Source organism: Candida tropicalis (genome assembly GCF_000006335.3).
Source record: "Candida tropicalis MYA-3404 genomic scaffold supercont3.3, whole genome shotgun sequence".
Lineage (NCBI taxonomy): Eukaryota > Fungi > Ascomycota > Pichiomycetes > Serinales > Debaryomycetaceae > Candida > Candida tropicalis.
This window is the reverse complement of record NW_003020055.1, coordinates 1,287,317-1,307,695: the sequence shown is the minus strand read 5'-3', so window position 1 is coordinate 1,307,695 and position 20,379 is coordinate 1,287,317. Positions and strand designations below refer to the sequence as shown.

Here is a 20,379-nt window from a genome sequence, read left to right as displayed (position 1 = left end):
ATAGGAATCAATTCTAACTACGTACAGAATGGGTATAGCGCAACTTTGGGTACAATTTTATATCAATATATTTATGACCCGTAGGCAAAAGTATAAGTGAATTTGTACCTACCAGATATTGCTTTAGGTGTCTTCGCAATTGACTCCTGAGTGTAATAATACTCCGACGCCAATGAATTGTATCTTGCTGAATATTATCTAACACTAATGATTCTGCGCCGTTCTTCTACATATCCCTTTCGAATGTTGATCACTGCTGGGTACCTCCTTCTCAGTTCTTTGCAATCATTAGAGTCAGTGGACTTCAATGGGAATTAACTCCTGTTAAACAGTATATTGACAAAGCTGTTACTGACCCACTATAGTAGCTTCTAGGTAACGTTGTGTGAATATTTATTACTCCATATCCTACATTCTGTCCATCGTAATACTTGTTTATCCTCTTCAGGACATTTCCCTGGACAACGATTTTAGCATCCATTAAGTTAAAGTCGTCTCAAACCTTGTTGTTAGTATTGAATACAGTAAGTTTGTTCCAACTTTCATAATATCATTGAAAAAGAGCTTTCATATTTACATGGGAGTATCTCGCCTAGACTACAATGGCCATCTGTCAGCTATATTGCATCGAGCACTCTTACAGATGATTGTAATTTGATCCCATAATGTGAACGACTCTAGATTGATTACTTCTAAGGCCCTTGGTTTAAAGATTAACCAAACCTGGATTTTGAAATAGGTATGTATTATATATTAGTGGTATCATTCTGTTGCAGATTGCGGTTAATTTGCTCTAAACTCTATAAGCACTCACTATGCTAAGGTATAATATCGAGCTAGTTCTGACGATAAAGGACCAAAGAGATCATATTTCTTAAAAACGGTACACTAGTTTAGACAAATTAGGTATTAAACGTACGATGAAGTGATTAGCTAATTGGTGCAACGTTTTCTGAATTGTGAACAAGCTGTTATAATCTGATTAGTACTCATTAACAGCCGGATGTTTTAAAGTTGATATATCATGGCAGCGGATAGCTATCAGGAATACTGGATATCACCTTGTTCGATGTTCCACTACCAACTCTTAGATTTCCCAATGATGACTTCAATTGAGGGAAGTCCGTGTTGAATTGGAAGAAAACGAACCGCAGTAACAAGTCAAGTCTTCGTGGACAATATTGTCGACATTGTCAGTAATTCACTAAAGTTTGAATAGGTATTTCAAAAGTAATTCGTCTTTCTAACATTGGTTAATAACCTAATTACTGCCGTTGAACAATCCTTAGAAGTTTGTAAATTACTGACTCTGATGAATCTAGTACTGACGGCATCACTACTTGAGACGGCTCTGCATTCGTTAGAGGTTATTGAAAAATTATTTGGCAAATCGTTGTACTTGAAATTAATTCTCATTGCCAGAATTGCCATTCGCCGAGTAACAATATTTGTCTAAAATACTTGTTTAATAATAAATACAATCATACTGATTAGTACTCTAAGTTCAAGAAAATGGGCGTACATATTGTGCTGGTAACAGGTGTCTAGGTCCTCAGAACTTTAGCAGAAAGTGTTGCGAAACTGATAGAAATTCGGCCATTAAATTGAGGGAAAATACGCACGAAGCTTGGCCAAAGCATCTCAAGAACGATGAATATCGCCATTAATTTTGTTCTGTTTGTGTTTCTGAGTCGCACTTTTGTAACGAGAAATGCATATATTTAGGGGGAGCAACTAATACTCGAGCGATGATACTCCTCAGATTTTCGTGCTGGAGTGACATTTTTTCTCTGTACTTACAATCTGAGAGGCGCTCTTACTAGTCGAACTTTTTTAAAAACTTTTATTTATCATCTACAAATAAGGGCTTCAGCTATCTGATCACACTCTGCAGAATAGCCTGGACATATGGGTTTCTACATAAGTGCAGTACTATGAATCAACGATATCAATACACAATCAAACTATTGTTACAATGAAGTCAGGAAATGAATTGGAACCAGCAGTATTTTCTTCTAAATTTTTTACAACCACCACTGAGAGTACAGAAACAAGTCACCAGAATCACCGTTCCGAACCACCCAAGTCGGCCTGAAATTGTGAGAAAAGTTACCATTAAAACCATCCAGACGTTACTGAAAACCGTCCTATCTTGTTCAATTCCATTATTAACGTGTTCAGAATACTCCCTTATGTATGGTCAGTTCACCCCCTTTTTGTATTTGATACCTGCGTCTGTGTCTGTGTTTGAATCCCACACCCTCAGAAAAAACTTTTGCAACAGCCGAAAATACAGGAGCAAATTACCCGACAAAGTATAGGAAACTACCACATGAAAGTACCCAGAATTTGATTTCAGGCAAGAGATTGGTGAAGGAAAACGATGCAGTATAAATAGCTACTTCTAATTGCTGAGCTGGTATTTGCTATTGTTGGTCTCCACTAAGAGGTTCTTGTGTGTTGCAATTGACACTAACACACATGTGAGTACTCCAACTAGACAGCACACAATATTTTACAACACTATAATAGAGACACACACGTCCATTGTGTCTCCTTTTGTCCACCAACACCTGTTACCAGGTGCTAATCTGTAATTGGTTCATTTAGAGGAAATTCCGCGATGGTCGTGCAAAGTGGTGAATTTGTGTTTTGGTAGCACCACTAAGTTGTCTACTGCTAACAGTACAGGACCACAGATGCCTGGAAACAACGTGAAATGATAATGGAAACGTATACGCTGAACTTAGTGTGAGTTAATTTTGCTATGTGTTACATTGTAGTTACTAGATATGTGTGTGTTCTATTTGGTGTGTGTTTTCTGTATAAATTTGCAGCAAAACACCATCAAAATTGCTCATCAGTTTGTATTTTGAAAATTAGTGTACTTGCAAATTACGTTCATATAACACGAACTGATGTGAGGAATAGAGTATAGAAACAGTGTGAGATACGATCATACCATAAATAGAACCAGCATACCAGAAAACACGTCAACTAGCTGGATAACAAATAAATTTACTAGTGCATATCAAAGTGTTTCGCAGCATAACAAGAAAAGCGCATACCAAAAAATACATCAACAAGCGTAACAAATATGACACATATCAAATATATATCATAGCAAATATCGAGCATAACAAACACAGGGCATAACAAACACACAGCATAACAAACAAATGACATAACAAATAAGACACATATCAAATAAATAGCATAACAAAATAATCAGCATAGCAAATATCGAGCATAACAAACACAGGGCATAACAAATATAGAGCATAACAAATATAGAGCATAACAAATATAGAGCATGACAAACAAATGACATATCAAATAAATAGCATAACAAACAAATGACATATCAAATAAATAGCATAACAAACAAATGACATATCAAATAAATAACATAACAAATAAATGTCATATCAAATAATATACATAACAAATAAACAACATATCAAAATAGTCAACGTATCAAAATAATTAGCGTATCAAAAATAATCAGCATAACAAACAAGTAGCATAACAAATCTAGTCAGCGTATCAAACTAGTCAAACATATCAAATAATCAGCATATCGAAATAATCAGCATATCGAAAATAACTAGCATATCGAAATAGCTAGCATATCGAAATAATCAGCATAACAAAAAACACCTTTGCTATGCCAGGAGTTTGATATGATAGAACACAAAGATCTTTTTGTTATGCAGCTGCCCCACTCTTTTTTTGTTATTCCAGTAGTTGAGCGCTTTTATGTTATTCTTCGTTAATGATATGCTCCTCCTTGAAGGGGAAGCCAGGCTTTGTGATCTATATGTAAGACCCTTTCTAACGATATGACCCGATAATCGCCCACTTCCGGGTCAGCAGTGTTCCGGTATCCTACGTAATATTTCTCATATTTTAATAACAGCATTCTAAGTCTTATTCAGTCTCCATATGTCTATACAAATATCTTTGCTGTGTTTGGCAATAGTTTCCACACATACAATTAGTTGTAGAATTTTGCGACACGGAAAAATAGCGACTGTCGTGCGACATTATGATATCTCCGGTTCTACTTTTCCTTTTCCTTTTCCGCATATGTCGCGTGGTAGTTAAAATGTGTATTCCGACATTTCCTGAGTGTCAAACTTTTTTCTGTCAAAAATGTCTTATATCGGATAAACCTTAAAATGTCGCCTGTCATATGTGTCGCATGGATACACATGTCGTAGGTACCAGCGACATGGTTAATGCGACATGGTTGATGCGACATGGTGTATGAGACACGAGATACGCGACATGGTACATCCGACATGATTTATGCGACACGGTAGATGCGACATGCAATATTGAACTTGCGACAAAGGGTGCAAACGACATTTCATAGTCGAATAGACACCAACAATGACAATACCCAAATTACTTGCAAAGATCAGGAGATGACACTGATAGTGATCTCTTTTGGTGTATGATGCTCTGAAGAACGTTGGTTGTGCCAATGCCACCAATATAATGAAGTAAAGCTTGATATAATGTATGAAGAAACACTGGCATTGTACGTTGCATGTGTGTTGGTAGAATAGCAGAACGTGTGTTATCAAAAGGGCAGCTGATATACTAGGATCACACAATGGATAGCTGTATATACGTCTGCTTTATCATATGGTATTGTATGTAAACTTATACTGAAATAGATTTGGTAATTATTATGCCTACTACTAATCACAGAGCCGTTGCTACAGCATGTGTAGCTGCTGCAACTGTTGCTATCACAGGTTCAGACAACCCCATTAGTATTATAGGTTGTGGATCTTGAAATACAGCTAATAAAGTACACCAATGGCATGTTTAATGTGTGGAATATTTGTCTTTATTTCACGCTTTAGTCCTGGTATTCTATCTATTAGTCTACATGTTGGCTATAGTCAATCTATTACCCTACTATCCATCAATTAAAGCTGCAGATAACTTGGTAATACATTGATAATTAACGGGAAATGGTCACCTTGAATTCATGATCTTATCCTACAAATATGACTGCCTGATCAGTCAGATTGAAATGCCATACTCCTATAATGATTTGGCAACTACCAGGATATCAAGTGGACACCTCTGTCAAACATTGGCTTCCACACATGCTAAGCACTTCCGACCTTCAACACATAGTTCCGGTCATGCCTCAGGTCCCTTGATGATTGAGCTTTAGGAAAGCTTGCAACAAGATGACGCATTCAGGGTCGGTGAATCACAAAACTCTAGATACAATCACCGGGCATATCATATATGATCCAGCCCAGCATAACATACAGGGTTCACCGGGCATACCATAAATCTTTGGAAGAGGCATAACAAATAACATTCAGCCGAGCATAACAAACAACGTTCCAAGAGGCATATCAAATTAGTTTCGGCCGAGCATAACAAATAGGGACCACCAAGCATACCAAAAATAGATTCACCCGAGCATATCAAATTAGTTTTACCCGAGCATATCAAATAAATATTGAGCCGGGCATATCAAATTAATTTCGGCCGAGCATAACAAGTAAACAGGTCCGAAGCATAACATAAAACTCATGAAGAATCATACCAAACAAGACGTTGGCATACCAAAGAATAATGTATGGGGCATACCAAAAGAAAAGCTTAGTTAAAAATGACACAAAACCAACACACACGTGATTACATGGGCAAACCGAAACTGAGATCCGGTCTGTCATCTTGATTGGGTTGCCTATACTATAATATCTTCACTCTTATGGGGAGAAATTTTACTTGCACCCTTTTAGAAATAAATGACACAGAAAAGAAGATTTTGAAGTTAAACTTGTTATGCGTTCTAGTGAAGTTATCAGGAAAATTTAATATAGACTGGACAACTTGACAAGAACCTGAAAATAAAGGGTAGGTATAGATAAAGAATTAAACCATCATACATTTTTCTAGATAGATTAGCCCTGGCTGCGAAAAAATAAAAAATAAGCGTTGCAAAAAGGGGAAAACACATAAATTGCCCTTATTTTGATTCTCTTTCGTTTGTCATGAATTGTTACAATTCGATGACTTGTTTCAAAAACTATACATATATTTAACCATCATTGGTGAATATATGCTATTTTACCACGATAATGCGCCAAAGCTTACTTAATTAACAATATTGCATAGATTGTGACAAAATTTCGGTAAAAAGAAAAGACTTCCCAATGTTCAATGCCACCGATTCTTCTAGTACTTTTATAATTTGCAACTATAACATATCAATATTTCATAAAAATCAGCTTGGAATCGTGATCTTCTTGGTTATAGATTACTTCAATATGCATTGCTGTTATGCAGACATAATCCTTTCTAATGATATCATAAAACTCCAATGTATTAAGCTGACAACACTTAAGAATCAGGTCCCTTCAATTCTGAACGGAATAGCCTTGCTATCATCAATCAAATAAACGAAAATATTAATAAGAGTCACATTATCTCAGTTAGTGTACCTAAAATTCTAATCCTCAGTTAAATCAACACTTATCATCATTATTTTTGATTTATGTCATCTATTCCAATTTCCATTTAAGCAATCATATCAACAATAGTTGCACAACGCCTCCCAATTACTACAGAAGTATAAATTGTGAAGGAATTTCCCCTTTATTTAAACTATTTCTTTCTGTTCTGTGAATTTTGTTCTATAGCTACAAAATGTCAAATTTAGCTAGTAGTGGTGGTTCCACAGATGGCATTGAAAATGCAAATCACTACCAATACCATAGTAATATTGAACCTATTAATTTTTTAGATGATGAATCAATCAATGACTACTTATACTTGGAAAAATCCTTTTTTAGGTATCGGTTTTTAAATATATTACACTGGTATATCTTCTTGAGTACACTCAGCTCTACTAGTTCAGGTTATGATGGAAGTATGTTGAATGGGTTGCAAATTATTGGTAATTGGAAAGATGACATGTCACATCCTACTGGCGCAATTTTGGGAGCATTATCTAATGGAGTTGTTTTTGGTGGGTTTATTTCAACGATTTTTGCCTCAGGATGTTGCGATCACTTTGGAAGAAAACCAACTGTGGTCGTGGGGCTGATAGTCGCCATTATTGGATCAGTTTTACAAGGGGCATCCACAAGCTATGCATCCTTCCTTGTTTCACGAATTGTGATTGGGGTTGGGACCGGTTTAACCAGTGTTGCTTCGCCTTGTTTAATTTCAGAACTATCATTTCCAAAATACAGAGAGACTTGTACATCTTTTTATAATACTTTTTGGTATCTCGGAGCTGCAATTGCGGCATGGGTAATCTATTTTATACATGGACTTGATAATAGTTACTCATGGAGAGTTCCTTCGTATTTGCAAGGATTGTTGCCATTGATCCAAACCATAGGCTTTTATTGGGTTCCCGAGTCTCCTAGATACTTGATCTCTAAAGGGGAGATTGAAAAGGCATCTAGAATTTTGAGAAAGTATCATACAGGTAATGACTATTCAGAACGAGCAACTAAATTAGTTGAGTTTGAGGTCCAAGAGATTTCAACTGCATTAGAGTTAGAGAAAATAAGCTCCACTTCAAATTATTTGGACTTTTTAACATTTCCAAGTTATAGAAGAAGATTGTTCTTGGTTTTCTTTACCGCCTTTTTTATGCAATTATCGGGAAACGGGTTAGTGTCTTATTACTTGAATAAAGTGTTGAACACCATTGGCATCACTGAAGCATCCAAACAATTGAAAATTAATGGAGGGTTGATGATTTACAATTTGGGAATATCATGGATCCTTACGTTGATGGTACGTTACTTCAAAAGAAGGACATTGTTCTTGGCTTCTTCTATGGGAATGATGATCTGCTACGTGGTATGCACAATCCTTTCAGCGAGATTTGCTTACACGAATTTCACCGACACTCAATTGGCAAATGCTGTACTAGTTTTTATCTTCTTATTCTACTTTGCCTATAATGCTGGTGCTAATATTTTGCCATTCCTTTATCTTTCTGAGGTGTTGCCATATTCTCATAGAGCCAAGGGCTTCAACATTTTCCAAGCATTCAATAACATATTCCTTATTTACAATGGATTTGTTAACCCAGTGGCCATGGATGCCATTCAATGGAAATATTACATTGTCTATTGCTGCATTCTTGTAATTGAAGTGGTCATAATTTACTTTTTCTATGTTGAAACTTTTGGGTATACATTGGAAGAGGTTGCTGTCGTGTTTGGTGATCCTTCCAACATAGAGGGTCCATCGTCTGATCCTAGTGAACAATCATCAATTACACAAAAAGATACTGTTTAAAGATATATACGGCAACAAACATTCGATTTGGATAACTATGTAGAAGAAACATAAACTTAAAAAGAAACAAAATAGTAATAGATATATATAAAAAAAAATACTCCCAAATTAAATAATAAAACTGAACAACAAAAATTGAAAAAAAAGAATAAACCATTTACCAAAACCTGATCACATTAATGCACATTATTGATTGTTGGAGCTGACAGCAGATAATACTTCAAAATCAGATGCAGTATCCTCATCTTCTGCTCCACTAATGATGTCATAATCGTCTTCATCATCTACCATTGAGTCTTTTTTGGAATAATCAGCTGCATCACTAGTGGCATCGTAGTATTCAGACGAGGCTAGGATTGTGCTTTCCTTTGGAAGAGATGGCAAAACCATTGAATGTGTTGAACCACATGAATTGTGCTCTTCTGCTAATTCACTCTTAGCCAAAACATTTTCATCTTCTGCAATGGACTCAGTGGCTGAAGTGTCACCACTATCATCAGCTTCAGACACCTCTGGCACTTTCGCTTCAAAACTAGATTGGGCAGTCAAGATGGAATCAGAATTATCCTTATATTCACCAACAAAGACAGCACCTTCAGTGACAATTCTCAATTGCATGCCATTAATTCTTTCAAATTCCTCTGCTAACCTACCCAAATTATAGTATCTAATTCTTCCAGGCTTGATGGCACTTGCGTTTCTAACCACAACTGTTTCTGTCTGTTTGGAATTGAAAAATTCAAACTTCAATTCCCCACCTTCAATAGTTTGATTGGTATTATTAGTCAACTGCAAGGATATAATTCTTGAAATTTCACCAAACTTCTTAGGTCTCACAATAACTTCACCTTCAATATTGTTCTGTGGGAAAGCGACAGAATCATTGTCTGATGTGACTGGTTCGGATTGTGGTACATCGGAATCCTGTTCCTTTTTATCTTCATCCATTGCATGTTCAAGAATACTCATCAAAACCAAAAACTGGACTTCTTCATCCTCATCCTCAATCTCCATCATGGTGCACAACTTTTGGTACTTTTCTGAGTCGCTAATATAGCGGTCAACATCATTAACAAATCCTTCAAATCCTTTCAGTTTCAACAACTCTTCCAATCTCTCCTTTGTTGCAAGGTTACAATTTTCCAAAGGAATGTCATAGACAATATCGTTTGTTTGTGGGATTGTAGAACCCCAAGCTCCGCCTCTGACAAATGATGACGATGGGTGGATAATTTTGGCCATTGGATGCAAATATGAATGTGAACCAAAACTTGATTTATCAGCAAGTTGTCTAGACTCACAGCTTGAGCACAAGTCAAAATTTGGGCAAACTAAGCAACTGTATCTGACTCCTCTGAGTGGAACAAAATCGTCGGGATGGCAAACATCACAACAGATATTTGAATGAACTGGCAATGATGCCTCGTCTTTTGTAGCTGTGTTATAGCTTGGACAATCTGAGTTGTCAGAAGCTACAGAAGATGTACCCTTCTTGAATGGAGCACCGTTCGATAAATCACCAAACATTTCCTTAAAGTGTTCAAATGCAACTTCAATCAAAGCGTCACCCAAGGCACCAAAATCAATTGTGGTAGATTTTCTCTTTCTTGTGGAATCGTCGGCATCACTGGCAATTGGTGACGAATCAACAACATTCAACTTGACATGATTTTTCACCTTCAAGCTTCTTGCAAGTGACTTGAAGTCATCCTCTGAGTCCAACGAGATAAAGTCTTTGTACTTTTTTGATTTTCTGGTAAAGGCTAAATAACTAGCATCACTAGAAATATAATCAGGTAATTCCTTGCTTAAGTATGCAGTTAGGGCAGCCTTTGATTTGATCTTGGTGAAGCTATCTCTTCTGGCATAGACAGTTTTCTCTACCGGGGTAGAATCGGAACCGGTGTTTGCTTTAGTGATTGCAACTTTAATGATAATACGCTGGGATTGGTTTTGTGGTGGCATCTCTGAATTATTCACCTGGATTATCCAACAATTATTGCTTAATAGAAGAAAAACTTGTTGATTGGATTGAAAAGGACTTCAGAACAGAAGAGTAAAGAAAGAAGGAAGGAAAAAAAGGGGGGAATGGTAAAAGTTTGAAATTTTATCAGTGGCAATTCTGAGGTCTTTTTTTTTCCCCTAATCTTTGGTTCCATACTTTTTGTATTTATCACGCATTTTTGTTTGATTGTTTCTATTGTGGGTTTTTGTACTGTAGTTTCTTTCAAAATTGCTGCTCCCTTTTTCCCAATCAACGGCTTCCTCCCCCGACACACAAAAATGCAAAACACGATTTTCACACTCGCACACACACATTAATCTATTCTCACCTTTTGTATCGATACACTGAGGGCGAAGAGGGAAAAAAAATAAGTCGTCATCGAGCAGGAGTCTGATTTCGTTTGTACAATCTAACCAAATCAATACTAGTTACTTGTACTATCGCTTGGTTATATTTATTGAGTATATTTGGTTGTGTGTGATGACTATTTCAAGATATCCTAAAGCTGTGGTCTTCGATTTAGATTACACGTTATGGCCATGTTGGTGTGACACCCACATTACCACACCATTAAAGTCGGTCTCAAAAACAGAAATTGTAGACCGTACTGGGTTTAGTTTGTCATTTTTCAGAGATGTCGAGTCAATTATTTTGGAGTTGGTGGAGAATGATGTTCGAATTATTGGTGCAAGCCGAACTTATACTCCTGATGTTGCAAAGAAGTTACTAAGTATGTTGCACATAAACGATCGACCAGCAATAGACTACTTTGATACTTTGCAGTGGGGAAAGGGCTCAAAAACACGTCATATACTGATGGCAGCCAAACAGTTAGACATGAAGCAGGAATTGGAAGATGGTGAGTTTGTTTTATTTGATGACGAGAGGAGAAATCGAGACGTGTCGTCAATTTCGTGCTACTTTGTTCATATTGAAGATGTGTCTACTGGTTTAACGAGAGATGTTTTCGTTAAAGGTTTAAGGGACTGGGATAATAATAGAAATAAATAGTGTTTTATTGTAATAGAATAATTTTCATAAAGAATTGGTTAGAATTCGCGATTAAAATTTAGTTACAGAATAGTTATAGTACAAATATATTATTAAAACATAATCAGCTATTTATTACACACAAGAATACACTAAACTATTTATTTTTGTTTGAATGCCTCTTCAGATTCAAACAATTCAATTGGTTTATTGGATTGATTTCCATCATCTTCTGTGCGTTCGACAACTTCATTTTCGTCATCATCTTGTTTAGTAAAAAGATGTGGGAATGTCTTGAGAACAAGGTAAGTTGTGCCAACTACGACTGCAGTTGAGATCAAACCGATCTTCCATTTTCCTTTTGGTGCCATAGTTGTTGTAGATTGTCGTGAAATGATGTGGTACTAACGTAAAACTTTGAAAAATATCAAATAATGTTACTAAAAATCAAACAGCTCCCAAATTATTGATTGATTGATTGATTGATTGATCGACTAAAGTTATTAATATTATAAACAAGTCTACCAATAAATGTATTTTGATGGTTCAAATAGTCAAAAAATTAATTTAAGCGGCAAGCTTGGCTTGTTAACAATTAGATGATACGAAAAGCGTTGAAAAACAGATAATCAGTGAAAACAAAAAGCTTTGATGGTATTAATGTACAATAAACTTAATACAATCGTATAGTAAAGATGGTAATCCAGTTGTAGGTAAATTACCTCAGTTGATAAAGATAATTCTTCTCCAGTTCAGACTATATGTGAAAAATCTCGAAATTTAAAGAAAAATATTATAGTCGTGTAAAATGGCCTATTAATATTAAAGTTAAATTGGCTCATAGTCATAGGAATGAGATCATTGGTGGGACGGGTTTGATTAAATTGCGCACAAAACGGATTCTAATCTAACAAAAAGAAAATACAATATGTACTGGAAGATAAGAAAAAACGGCTCATCAGTGTATATCTTTCGAGTCACTACGCATTGACATACCTACAATGGAATAGAGTTACCCTTTCCATTGAATTGAAAATTACTTATGATAGCAATGATATTTACTTAAATTAATAAAAAACTAAAATACACAAATTAGAACTGAATACAAATTATATTTGCCTTGATTTTTTTAACAACACAAACCCACCTTACAATTCTTGAGAAGCTTTAACACCACCTTTACCTGATTTTTTTGGCAACAAGTTTTGGTGAATGTTTGGCAAGACACCACCTTGAGCAATAGTGACATCACCCAATAATTTGTTTAATTCTTCATCATTTCTGATGGCCAATTGTAAGTGTCTTGGGATAATTCTGGATTTCTTGTTGTCTCTAGCAGCGTTACCAGCCAATTCCAAAATTTCAGCGGCCAAATATTCCAAAACAGAAGTTAAATAAACTGGAGCACCAGAACCAATTCTTTGAGCGTAGTTACCTTTTCTTAATAATCTGTGAACTCTACCGACTGGGAAAGTCAAACCAGCCTTAGCTGATCTTGAAGTAGAAGCTTTTTCAGAAGTACCTGCTTTTCCTTTACCACCGGACATTATTAGTAGATTGATTTATAAGTTGTTTAATATGAATATAAAAACAAGAATGAAAAGAAAGAAAAAAAAATCAATACCCCTTTCTTTAGAAGTGGCGAACTTTTCTGTATTTAAATTAATTCAATTGATCATGGGTTTCGTTTTCGGTTTCGTTGTTGCGTATTTGTGTGGTGTTGCAAAGGAAAACAAAAAAAAAACAACCTCACGCGTGCTCAGATTTACTTAGGAAAATACATGAAGAGAGAGGAGAGAGAATCTATGCAAGAGAACGAGAAAGAGAAAGAGAGAGAGAACGCGCGTAATAATGAGAGAGAGAGAGAGAATGAAAGAGAGAGAAAGAGAGATTTTTTGCAATAGACACACGACTACACTTCACGCACAAACAAAACAACAACAACAACAACAGAAAAATCAAAATCATGGAGGGTATATAAAAAGGATACATTAACCACAAACAAATTAAGATTTCTTTCTTTTTTGTTCTTTTCCTTTTTTCTTCTTGTTAATTATATACCATATTTTTATTATTATTCATAGTTAAATTTCCATAATGGCTCCAAAAGCAGAAAAGAAACCAGCTTCCAAAGCTCCAGCTGAAAAGAAACCAGCTGCCAAAAAGACCGCTTCCACTGAAGGTGGTAAAAAAAGAACCAAGGCTAGAAAAGAAACTTACTCCTCATACATTTACAAAGTTTTGAAACAAACCCACCCAGATACTGGTATTTCTCAAAAAGCCATGTCTATTATGAACTCCTTTGTTAATGATATCTTTGAAAGAATTGCTTCTGAAGCTTCTAAATTAGCTGCTTACAATAAGAAATCTACCATTTCTGCTAGAGAAATCCAAACCGCTGTTAGATTGATCTTGCCAGGTGAATTGGCTAAACATGCTGTTTCCGAAGGTACCAGAGCTGTCACCAAATATTCATCTGCTTCTAATTAGACATACCACAGACAGAGAGAAATAAAAAGAGTATAATCTAGCTTCAATCATCCCTGGTCTAGTCTTGTATTACTTTGTTTTTTTTTGTTTTATATTGTATTTTTAGTTTTCCCTTTTTTCATTATTTAGTTCTTTTTATTGTCATTTTAAATGGCATGTGTTTAATTAGGTTTATGAATATAATTTATCAATTCGAATATCATTCAAGATGTAAACAAATAAAAGTGAAGATAAATAAGCTGTAACAATTACAAAACACTTCTATATACTAAGCCCCCCAAAATACCATACAAACAAACTACAAAAACATAAACACAGTAATACAAAAATAAACTCATCTTAATGAAAATGGTTTGGAGCTTTTGAGATTAGAACTATTACTAGTAGATTGCTCTCTAGGTTCTAAATTCAATGATATTTGATACTGCTCGTCAATCGTAGGACACTTTTCAAACCAAGAATCAAGATACTTTTGAATCTCTGTAACTTCTTGAAAGTTGTAGCCTGTAGTCTTGAAACGATCAATTCCAGATACAATTTCTGAAGTCTTTGCTCGCTTGGCAAAATTGACTTGTCTTGTTCTGTTGTATAAATAGTCCGGGTTACCATGATAAACAAATGTCAAGTCTGATAAATAAACCCCAAAAAATGGTACACAAGGTTCCGAACCAATAAATTTCAAAACATCTCGATACTCATTAAAGTTACGTGATGAGTTCATCAATTTATTCATATTCTTCAAATGGGATAACGAATCACCATTCATATATTCCCAAGTTTTCTTCAAACGATGAATTGGTGATGAATACAATGCCGAAATGATAGCAGTCATCGACGAAAAGTTGTTATACTGACGACACTTGTCTGCAACTTGAATGAAATATCGAATTATTTGCACCCTCTTCTTGGGTTCAGCTTTTCTAAGGATCATATACCCGACAAAGTTAGTCAACTGATTGGAAGCCTTGATAAACTGGGTTATACTATCAATACTTTCATGAAGCCCCGATTTCTTCCCCCAGACCTTAGCTAAACAAGCATACTTGGTAATTTTGCAATATAATTTGAACTCACGTAACGTCAATTGACGAGCCAACTCAACATAATCAATGTCCAACAATTTAATCTTCTTCAGAAGTGACGAAACTTTGGTCAATGGTGCAGGCGGTTTTGTATTTGGTATGACAGGATCTCTTTCCACATAAATAATTTCTCCTTTTAATAACTTCTTCAAGTCAATAGCCAACATTTTCCCCACGGAATATGCTTGCACTTGACCAGATTCTGCAAATGTCAACCATTTGCGTAATATTGCTTCATTATAATACGAACGAGACCAGTTTTTTTCCACTAATAATTTCATAACATTCATAACTCTCAATCGAATCGGATTCTGTTTCTTAGAAATCCAAGTATTATACTCCTCGTAACTTAAACCATCTGGTGGTTCAATGTTGAAACGACCAATCAACAATCCAATCAACTCACCAAGAGACATCATAGACGCAAAAGTCAACAAGAACACCGAATTAAAAGTACTATCAAACATTAAGTGATGAGTCAAATGAGATACCAAAGCCTCCTTTGTACCTCCTTTAATATTACCTTTAACATCCAATAATAGTTCATATTCATCATCACCTTCCAAATACCACGGAACATCGTTTGATTTCTTGTGTCCACCAATATAGTATGAATGGTCGTCTGTCTTCTCGGATGACGAAGTATTGTTTCGTTCCACAATAAGTAATTGAACATCAAAATTGTCTTGCATCACTCTGGTGGCATAATTGATTATTGTTTCACGTTCTTCAATTAATTGCTGTGTGATCTTTAATACAGATCGGCATGCTTGTATACCATCACTTAAATAATCCGACAATAATGTATCTGGGTTTAGTGAAATTGCATTTCTTTTGCTGCTATTCACTTGATCGATAAGAACATTAGACAACAACAAAGATGCCTTCTCCTTTGGAATACGCAAGACATCTCGGTTATAAAACAATGGGTCTTCGTCTTTTAATCCCTTGAACACCTCCGGATCCTCTAATGTTAACGACTGTGTAGACATGATAATTTTTGAAATCAAATCATGGAGTTCTTGTTTCAACTGGAAAAACTCCAAGACAACTGGATAATCAAATGTCAAATTAGACCCAGCCCTTTTACGTGGCATAGCAGAACCATGATCATCATCAGGAATGCTGGAAGCATCTTCCTCTCCGTCGTGTTTGGCTCTTTCAGCAGTTTTGATATCATCGTCATCGTCACCATAATCATCATCATTATCATCTCCATGACCAGAGTACTTTTTGACTGAACAAAAAAGAGTGAAATCAAATGATTCAATCAAATCAATCATAGAACTAGCATTATAAAGGTACTTGTAAATCAATCTCAAAACTTGCGTGTTTCTATCATTCCTTAAACTTTCATTATAATAGTATACTTCCTGAACACCTGGGTCAAGGAATTCCAAAGTATTTTCACTCAATTCAATCATCTTTTCCAGATATTGAAGCACGGAGTCGTATGCAGAATGATCGATTATTATTTTTGTGTGATATCTATTCTTTAAGTCATCACCACTGACATTCAAAACTGGATTATTAGTAGAAAAGAATGGATTACACCAATTACCTCCATTGAATTCTTCCATTAAAAATCGAGGGTATGCCTGGGGCAAGATGTCATATCGATCTTCACCTTCATCTTCCGATGCATCTGAAGAATCATAATCGGCATTTTTGATTTTCTTATCCCTACTGAGTTTAAGAAAAATTTTAACAAGCGAATTGGTGTTTGCCCTCAAGTTTTCAATTTCATACTTTAGTTGACTCTTGTAATTCATATCATCACTCATATCCCTATTTACACCCTCATCCGGGGAAAAGTGGGCAGCACTGGCAGCAGCACTGGCATTAGCATTAGCATTAGCAGCAGCATTGGCAGCCACAGTTGCAGCAGTAGTAGTAACTGATGATAACCTTTGATTCATGCGGAAACTATCTTCGGATCCTTGTCGTATGGTGGACAACGAAGATGCGGGTGATTGAAAGGCACTACTTGGATTGGATTTGTTCAACCTTGATATATCGTACCCAAAAAAATGACTTCCTTCGCTAAACTCGTCAACTGAATAGTGCAATACACTTAAATGTAAGATACCATTGATGTATATCTGGGCAAATGATGCACAGATTCGTTTCAATTTTCGTTTGGCAGAAGCCTCGTACTTTGTATCAACATAATCGTCTTGATTTAATCTGGCCGCACCATATATAAGGACCACCAATTTGTTTAATCTGGTGAAATGGGTGCTAAATAATTGTCTATTTTGATCCTTTAATGCCTTCAACATCAAGTCCAAAATATAATTACAATGCTCTTTTAACTTGGTCCAAGTACTAACATCCGAAGTGTGCTTATAGAACAACTTCTCTGTTGAAAAAAAAGGACGACTAAAGCGGTGGTATGATGAACCTGAACTTTGAGTATTAACGGAAACATTTGAATCACGCTTGAGAGGATCAAATGTGCCAGCAGTTGACCCTTCTCGTTGCCCCAATATATTATCCATCGACCGAGAACCCTGTACTGGTATTACTGAAGACTGTAATATAGCTTCATCTTTTGGGTACACCAAATTGGGCAGCTTCGCGTCTCCATCAAATGTAATCAATGGAAATGATTCACAATAGATATCCAATTGTTCGCAATAGAAGACGATATCACCCTTTGTAGTATTTCTTGGAATCCACGTCACTATCTTGCCATGTTGGACTCTGTAATCATCCACCAATCTTTCTGCTTCTTCCAATTCCACAAGGTTGATTTCATCATCACCGCTTTCAAATCCAGTCAATGTATGAGAAATCGAAGGCTGCTGGGAAGTAGGTCCTAGTTCGAAATCCCCATGCTCGTCAGACCCCACGTTATGATGCCCCGCTGGAGGACCCAAATTCAAGTTTAATTGTTGTTGTTGTTGCAAGTGAGGAAAATGCAGTTGATGCAGGTGCTGCTGTTGATTTTGCTGATTACCCTTGGACTCACTCGGCATGCTTGTTTCAGAACTAGCAAAACTGACAACTGAATTCTTTCTTGTTGAATTTAACGGACTATTTCGTTCAGATTCTTGTAGGCTTCTTTGAATCAAATTAGTTAAGGATGGCATTACAACATTTGCTGCAGTATTTGCTGCTGTTATCGAATCGAGTTCTTTGTTGTCCTTCAATTTGTTCAAGACTGGCTGAACATAATTCACTGAGCGGACATAGTTGTGAGGAAACCAGCCTCTCTGTAGTTCTCCATTGCTTGACATCACCACACCGTCCCACCAACCAGTTGATGATTTTGATAAGACATGAACCGTATCACCCAAATTCAATGGTAAATGTGATGGTTGAGTTCCTGGAAAATCGTACAATGCAATAACAGTGTCCAAATGTTTCAAAGGCTCATCTCTTTGTGGTTTGTTATCATGAGGACTAATAACGTCTGGAGGTACTTCATCAACAGGATAATTCATAATGGGGAAAAAAAAATATAATATTAGTTAAATTATGTATTGATTAACTGTAATGATCTAGTTAGAAGCCAATGGCAAGGAATATAATAACAATAATAGTAAAAAGCGTAAAATTACAGATCTGAAATTTAGTGTGAAGTCTTTAGTGGCTATTTTTTGAAGTATTACTTATTGGAAACAAATAGGGTAATAATATTAATAACAAAAATAATCAATATTTATAAATCAAACTTCCAACTGTATAAATCTTATTACCATAACAATGCACCCAATAATAATCGTACTGTTGAATCACTTGTACGGATTGTGTGCTGACGAATTCAATTTTTAAGGAAGATTTTTTTTTTTGTTTTTCTTCAGGTTTTGATTATCATTCAATTCAATTCAATTTTTTTTTAAATGGAGAGGAGAAATTTCAGGGGGGACGGAAGAAAAGATGGGCTGGATATCGAATTTTACATTTGAAAAATAATAATTATATGAGAAAGCAACTGAAATTTGTTTATAAATATTTCTTACAATCCTTCAAAAACCCACTAGTATCGATCCTTTACAAGCTGGTAGTATGTAGAGTTGGATTAGGTTTTGGAAAAAATAAAAGAATAGAGAAATGTGACAGAATCACGTGCTCGACCTACAACTAGGCCAAATCGCACCAAATGATTGCGACAAAAGAGACCTAATGAACAAAAAAAAAAAAAAAACAAAAAATCAAAATAAAGTACTGTGACAGAAACTCGCGAACCAATTCAATTTGTAGTGTTGGAAGAAAACTCGATTAGTTTTGATTAGGAAACGTATTTCATAGACACACACTCGTTCAGTTACCGATTATTAACCATAAAATGTCAATTTTCTTTAAGGCTCCATTAGACATTGAGATTAGATTAGACAATGAAGATACACGCAAACACATTGATGTGAAGAGCCCGCAGGGGCGAGTAGAGAAATTACCCGTCTACAAGGATGGCGAATCAGTTAAGGGAACTGTCACATTACGAACCAAAGAGGGAAAGAAACTAGACCATCTTGGTGTGAAAGTACAGTTATTGGGTTCCATTGAAACCAATACCGATAGTATTGTTTCGTCGGAGTTTTTGACGCTAGCAACCGAGTTAGCTGCCCCTTCTCAATTAACCCATCCGGAATCATATCCTTTTGAATTTAAAAATGTCGAGAAACAATATGAAAGTTATCGTGGTAAGAATGTTAGATTAAGGTATTTTATCAAAGTTTCCGTGATGAGAAAGTCATCAGCCGACATCACTAGGGAGAAGGAATTGTGGGTTTTCCATTATACCACTCCCTTACCCAAACCAGCATCTGCAATAACCACCCATTCTTCTAAAACCGATGCTGCTACTAGTACTACTACTACAAGGGAGACATCTAATGGTAATGGCGAACTGGTACAGGAGAACCGTCAAGAAGTAGTGCCATCCAATAATAACAAGCCTGCTGCTAAGAATGAACCACATAGTGTGAAAATGGATGTGGGGATAGAAGATTGTTTACATATTGAGTTTGAGTATTCCAAATCAAGATTTTCATTAAAGGATGTAATCATTGGAAAGATCTACTTTTTATTGGTCCGTTTGAAAATCAAGCACATGGAATTGTCCTTGATAAGAAGAGAAACAGTTGGGTCTGCACCAAACCAGGTGACTGATAGTGAAACAGTGGTAAGATTTGAGATCATGGATGGTGCACCTGTTAAGGGCGAAACTATTCCGATCCGATTATTCTTAAATGGGTTTGATTTGGTGCCAACATACAAGGACGTCAATAAGAAATTTTCTACAAGGACATATCTTTCCCTAGTTTTAATTGATGAAGATGCAAGAAGATACTTCAAACAGAGTGAAATCATTCTCTACAGAGATCAATAGGTGATTCCTTCTTTTTTTTTTTTTCCATAGTGCTAATGAATAAATAAAGAAATAAAGTAAATTTTGTATGCATGTCATCTAACTAGTCAAGGGGGTTTTTGTGCCAAGGTTAAATCAAGTTCCCCATAGCATCGCCATTTTTTATTTTTATTTTTATTTTTTTGCAAAACCTC

At 35.8% G+C, this 20,379-nt stretch overlaps 7 protein-coding genes across 7 annotated transcripts; 4 read left to right on the top strand and 3 right to left on the bottom strand. All coding sequences in view use genetic code 12, as the record gives it.

Moving 5' to 3' along the window:
- Positions 1 to 6,687: 6,687 nt before the first annotated feature.
- CTRG_02628 (uncharacterized protein) lies at positions 6,688 to 8,301 on the top strand (the record flags this gene model as incomplete). Its single annotated transcript, XM_002548285.1, has 1 exon — positions 6,688 to 8,301. The coding sequence occupies one exon, from the start codon at positions 6,688 to 6,690 to the stop codon at positions 8,299 to 8,301; it is 1,614 nt and encodes a 537-aa protein (XP_002548331.1).
- Positions 8,302 to 8,487: 186 nt separating this feature from the next.
- CTRG_02627 (uncharacterized protein) lies at positions 8,488 to 10,266 on the bottom strand (the record flags this gene model as incomplete). Its single annotated transcript, XM_002548284.1, has 1 exon — positions 8,488 to 10,266. One exon carries the CDS (start codon positions 10,264 to 10,266, stop codon positions 8,488 to 8,490), a length of 1,779 nt encoding a protein of 592 aa, XP_002548330.1.
- A 520-nt stretch (positions 10,267 to 10,786) lies between these two features.
- On the top strand, positions 10,787 to 11,317 carry CTRG_02626 (Mg-dependent acid phosphatase; the record flags this gene model as incomplete). Its single annotated transcript, XM_002548283.1, has 1 exon — positions 10,787 to 11,317. The coding sequence occupies one exon, from the start codon at positions 10,787 to 10,789 to the stop codon at positions 11,315 to 11,317; it is 531 nt and encodes a 176-aa protein (XP_002548329.1).
- Positions 11,318 to 12,444: 1,127 nt separating this feature from the next.
- Positions 12,445 to 12,843, bottom strand: HTA1 (Hta1p; the record flags this gene model as incomplete). Its single annotated transcript, XM_002548282.1, has 1 exon — positions 12,445 to 12,843. One exon carries the CDS (start codon positions 12,841 to 12,843, stop codon positions 12,445 to 12,447), a length of 399 nt encoding a protein of 132 aa, XP_002548328.1.
- A 550-nt stretch (positions 12,844 to 13,393) lies between these two features.
- Positions 13,394 to 13,786, top strand: HTB1 (histone H2B; the record flags this gene model as incomplete). The annotated part of the gene is made up of 1 exon (XM_002548281.1): positions 13,394 to 13,786. One exon carries the CDS (start codon positions 13,394 to 13,396, stop codon positions 13,784 to 13,786), a length of 393 nt encoding a protein of 130 aa, XP_002548327.1.
- Positions 13,787 to 14,120: 334 nt separating this feature from the next.
- Positions 14,121 to 18,317, bottom strand: CSC25 (Ras family guanine nucleotide exchange factor; the record flags this gene model as incomplete). Its single annotated transcript, XM_002548280.1, has 1 exon — positions 14,121 to 18,317. One exon carries the CDS (start codon positions 18,315 to 18,317, stop codon positions 14,121 to 14,123), a length of 4,197 nt encoding a protein of 1,398 aa, XP_002548326.1.
- Positions 18,318 to 19,162: 845 nt separating this feature from the next.
- On the top strand, positions 19,163 to 20,206 carry PEP8 (retromer subunit; the record flags this gene model as incomplete). The annotated part of the gene is made up of 1 exon (XM_002548279.1): positions 19,163 to 20,206. The coding sequence occupies one exon, from the start codon at positions 19,163 to 19,165 to the stop codon at positions 20,204 to 20,206; it is 1,044 nt and encodes a 347-aa protein (XP_002548325.1).
- Positions 20,207 to 20,379: the final 173 nt, after the last annotated feature.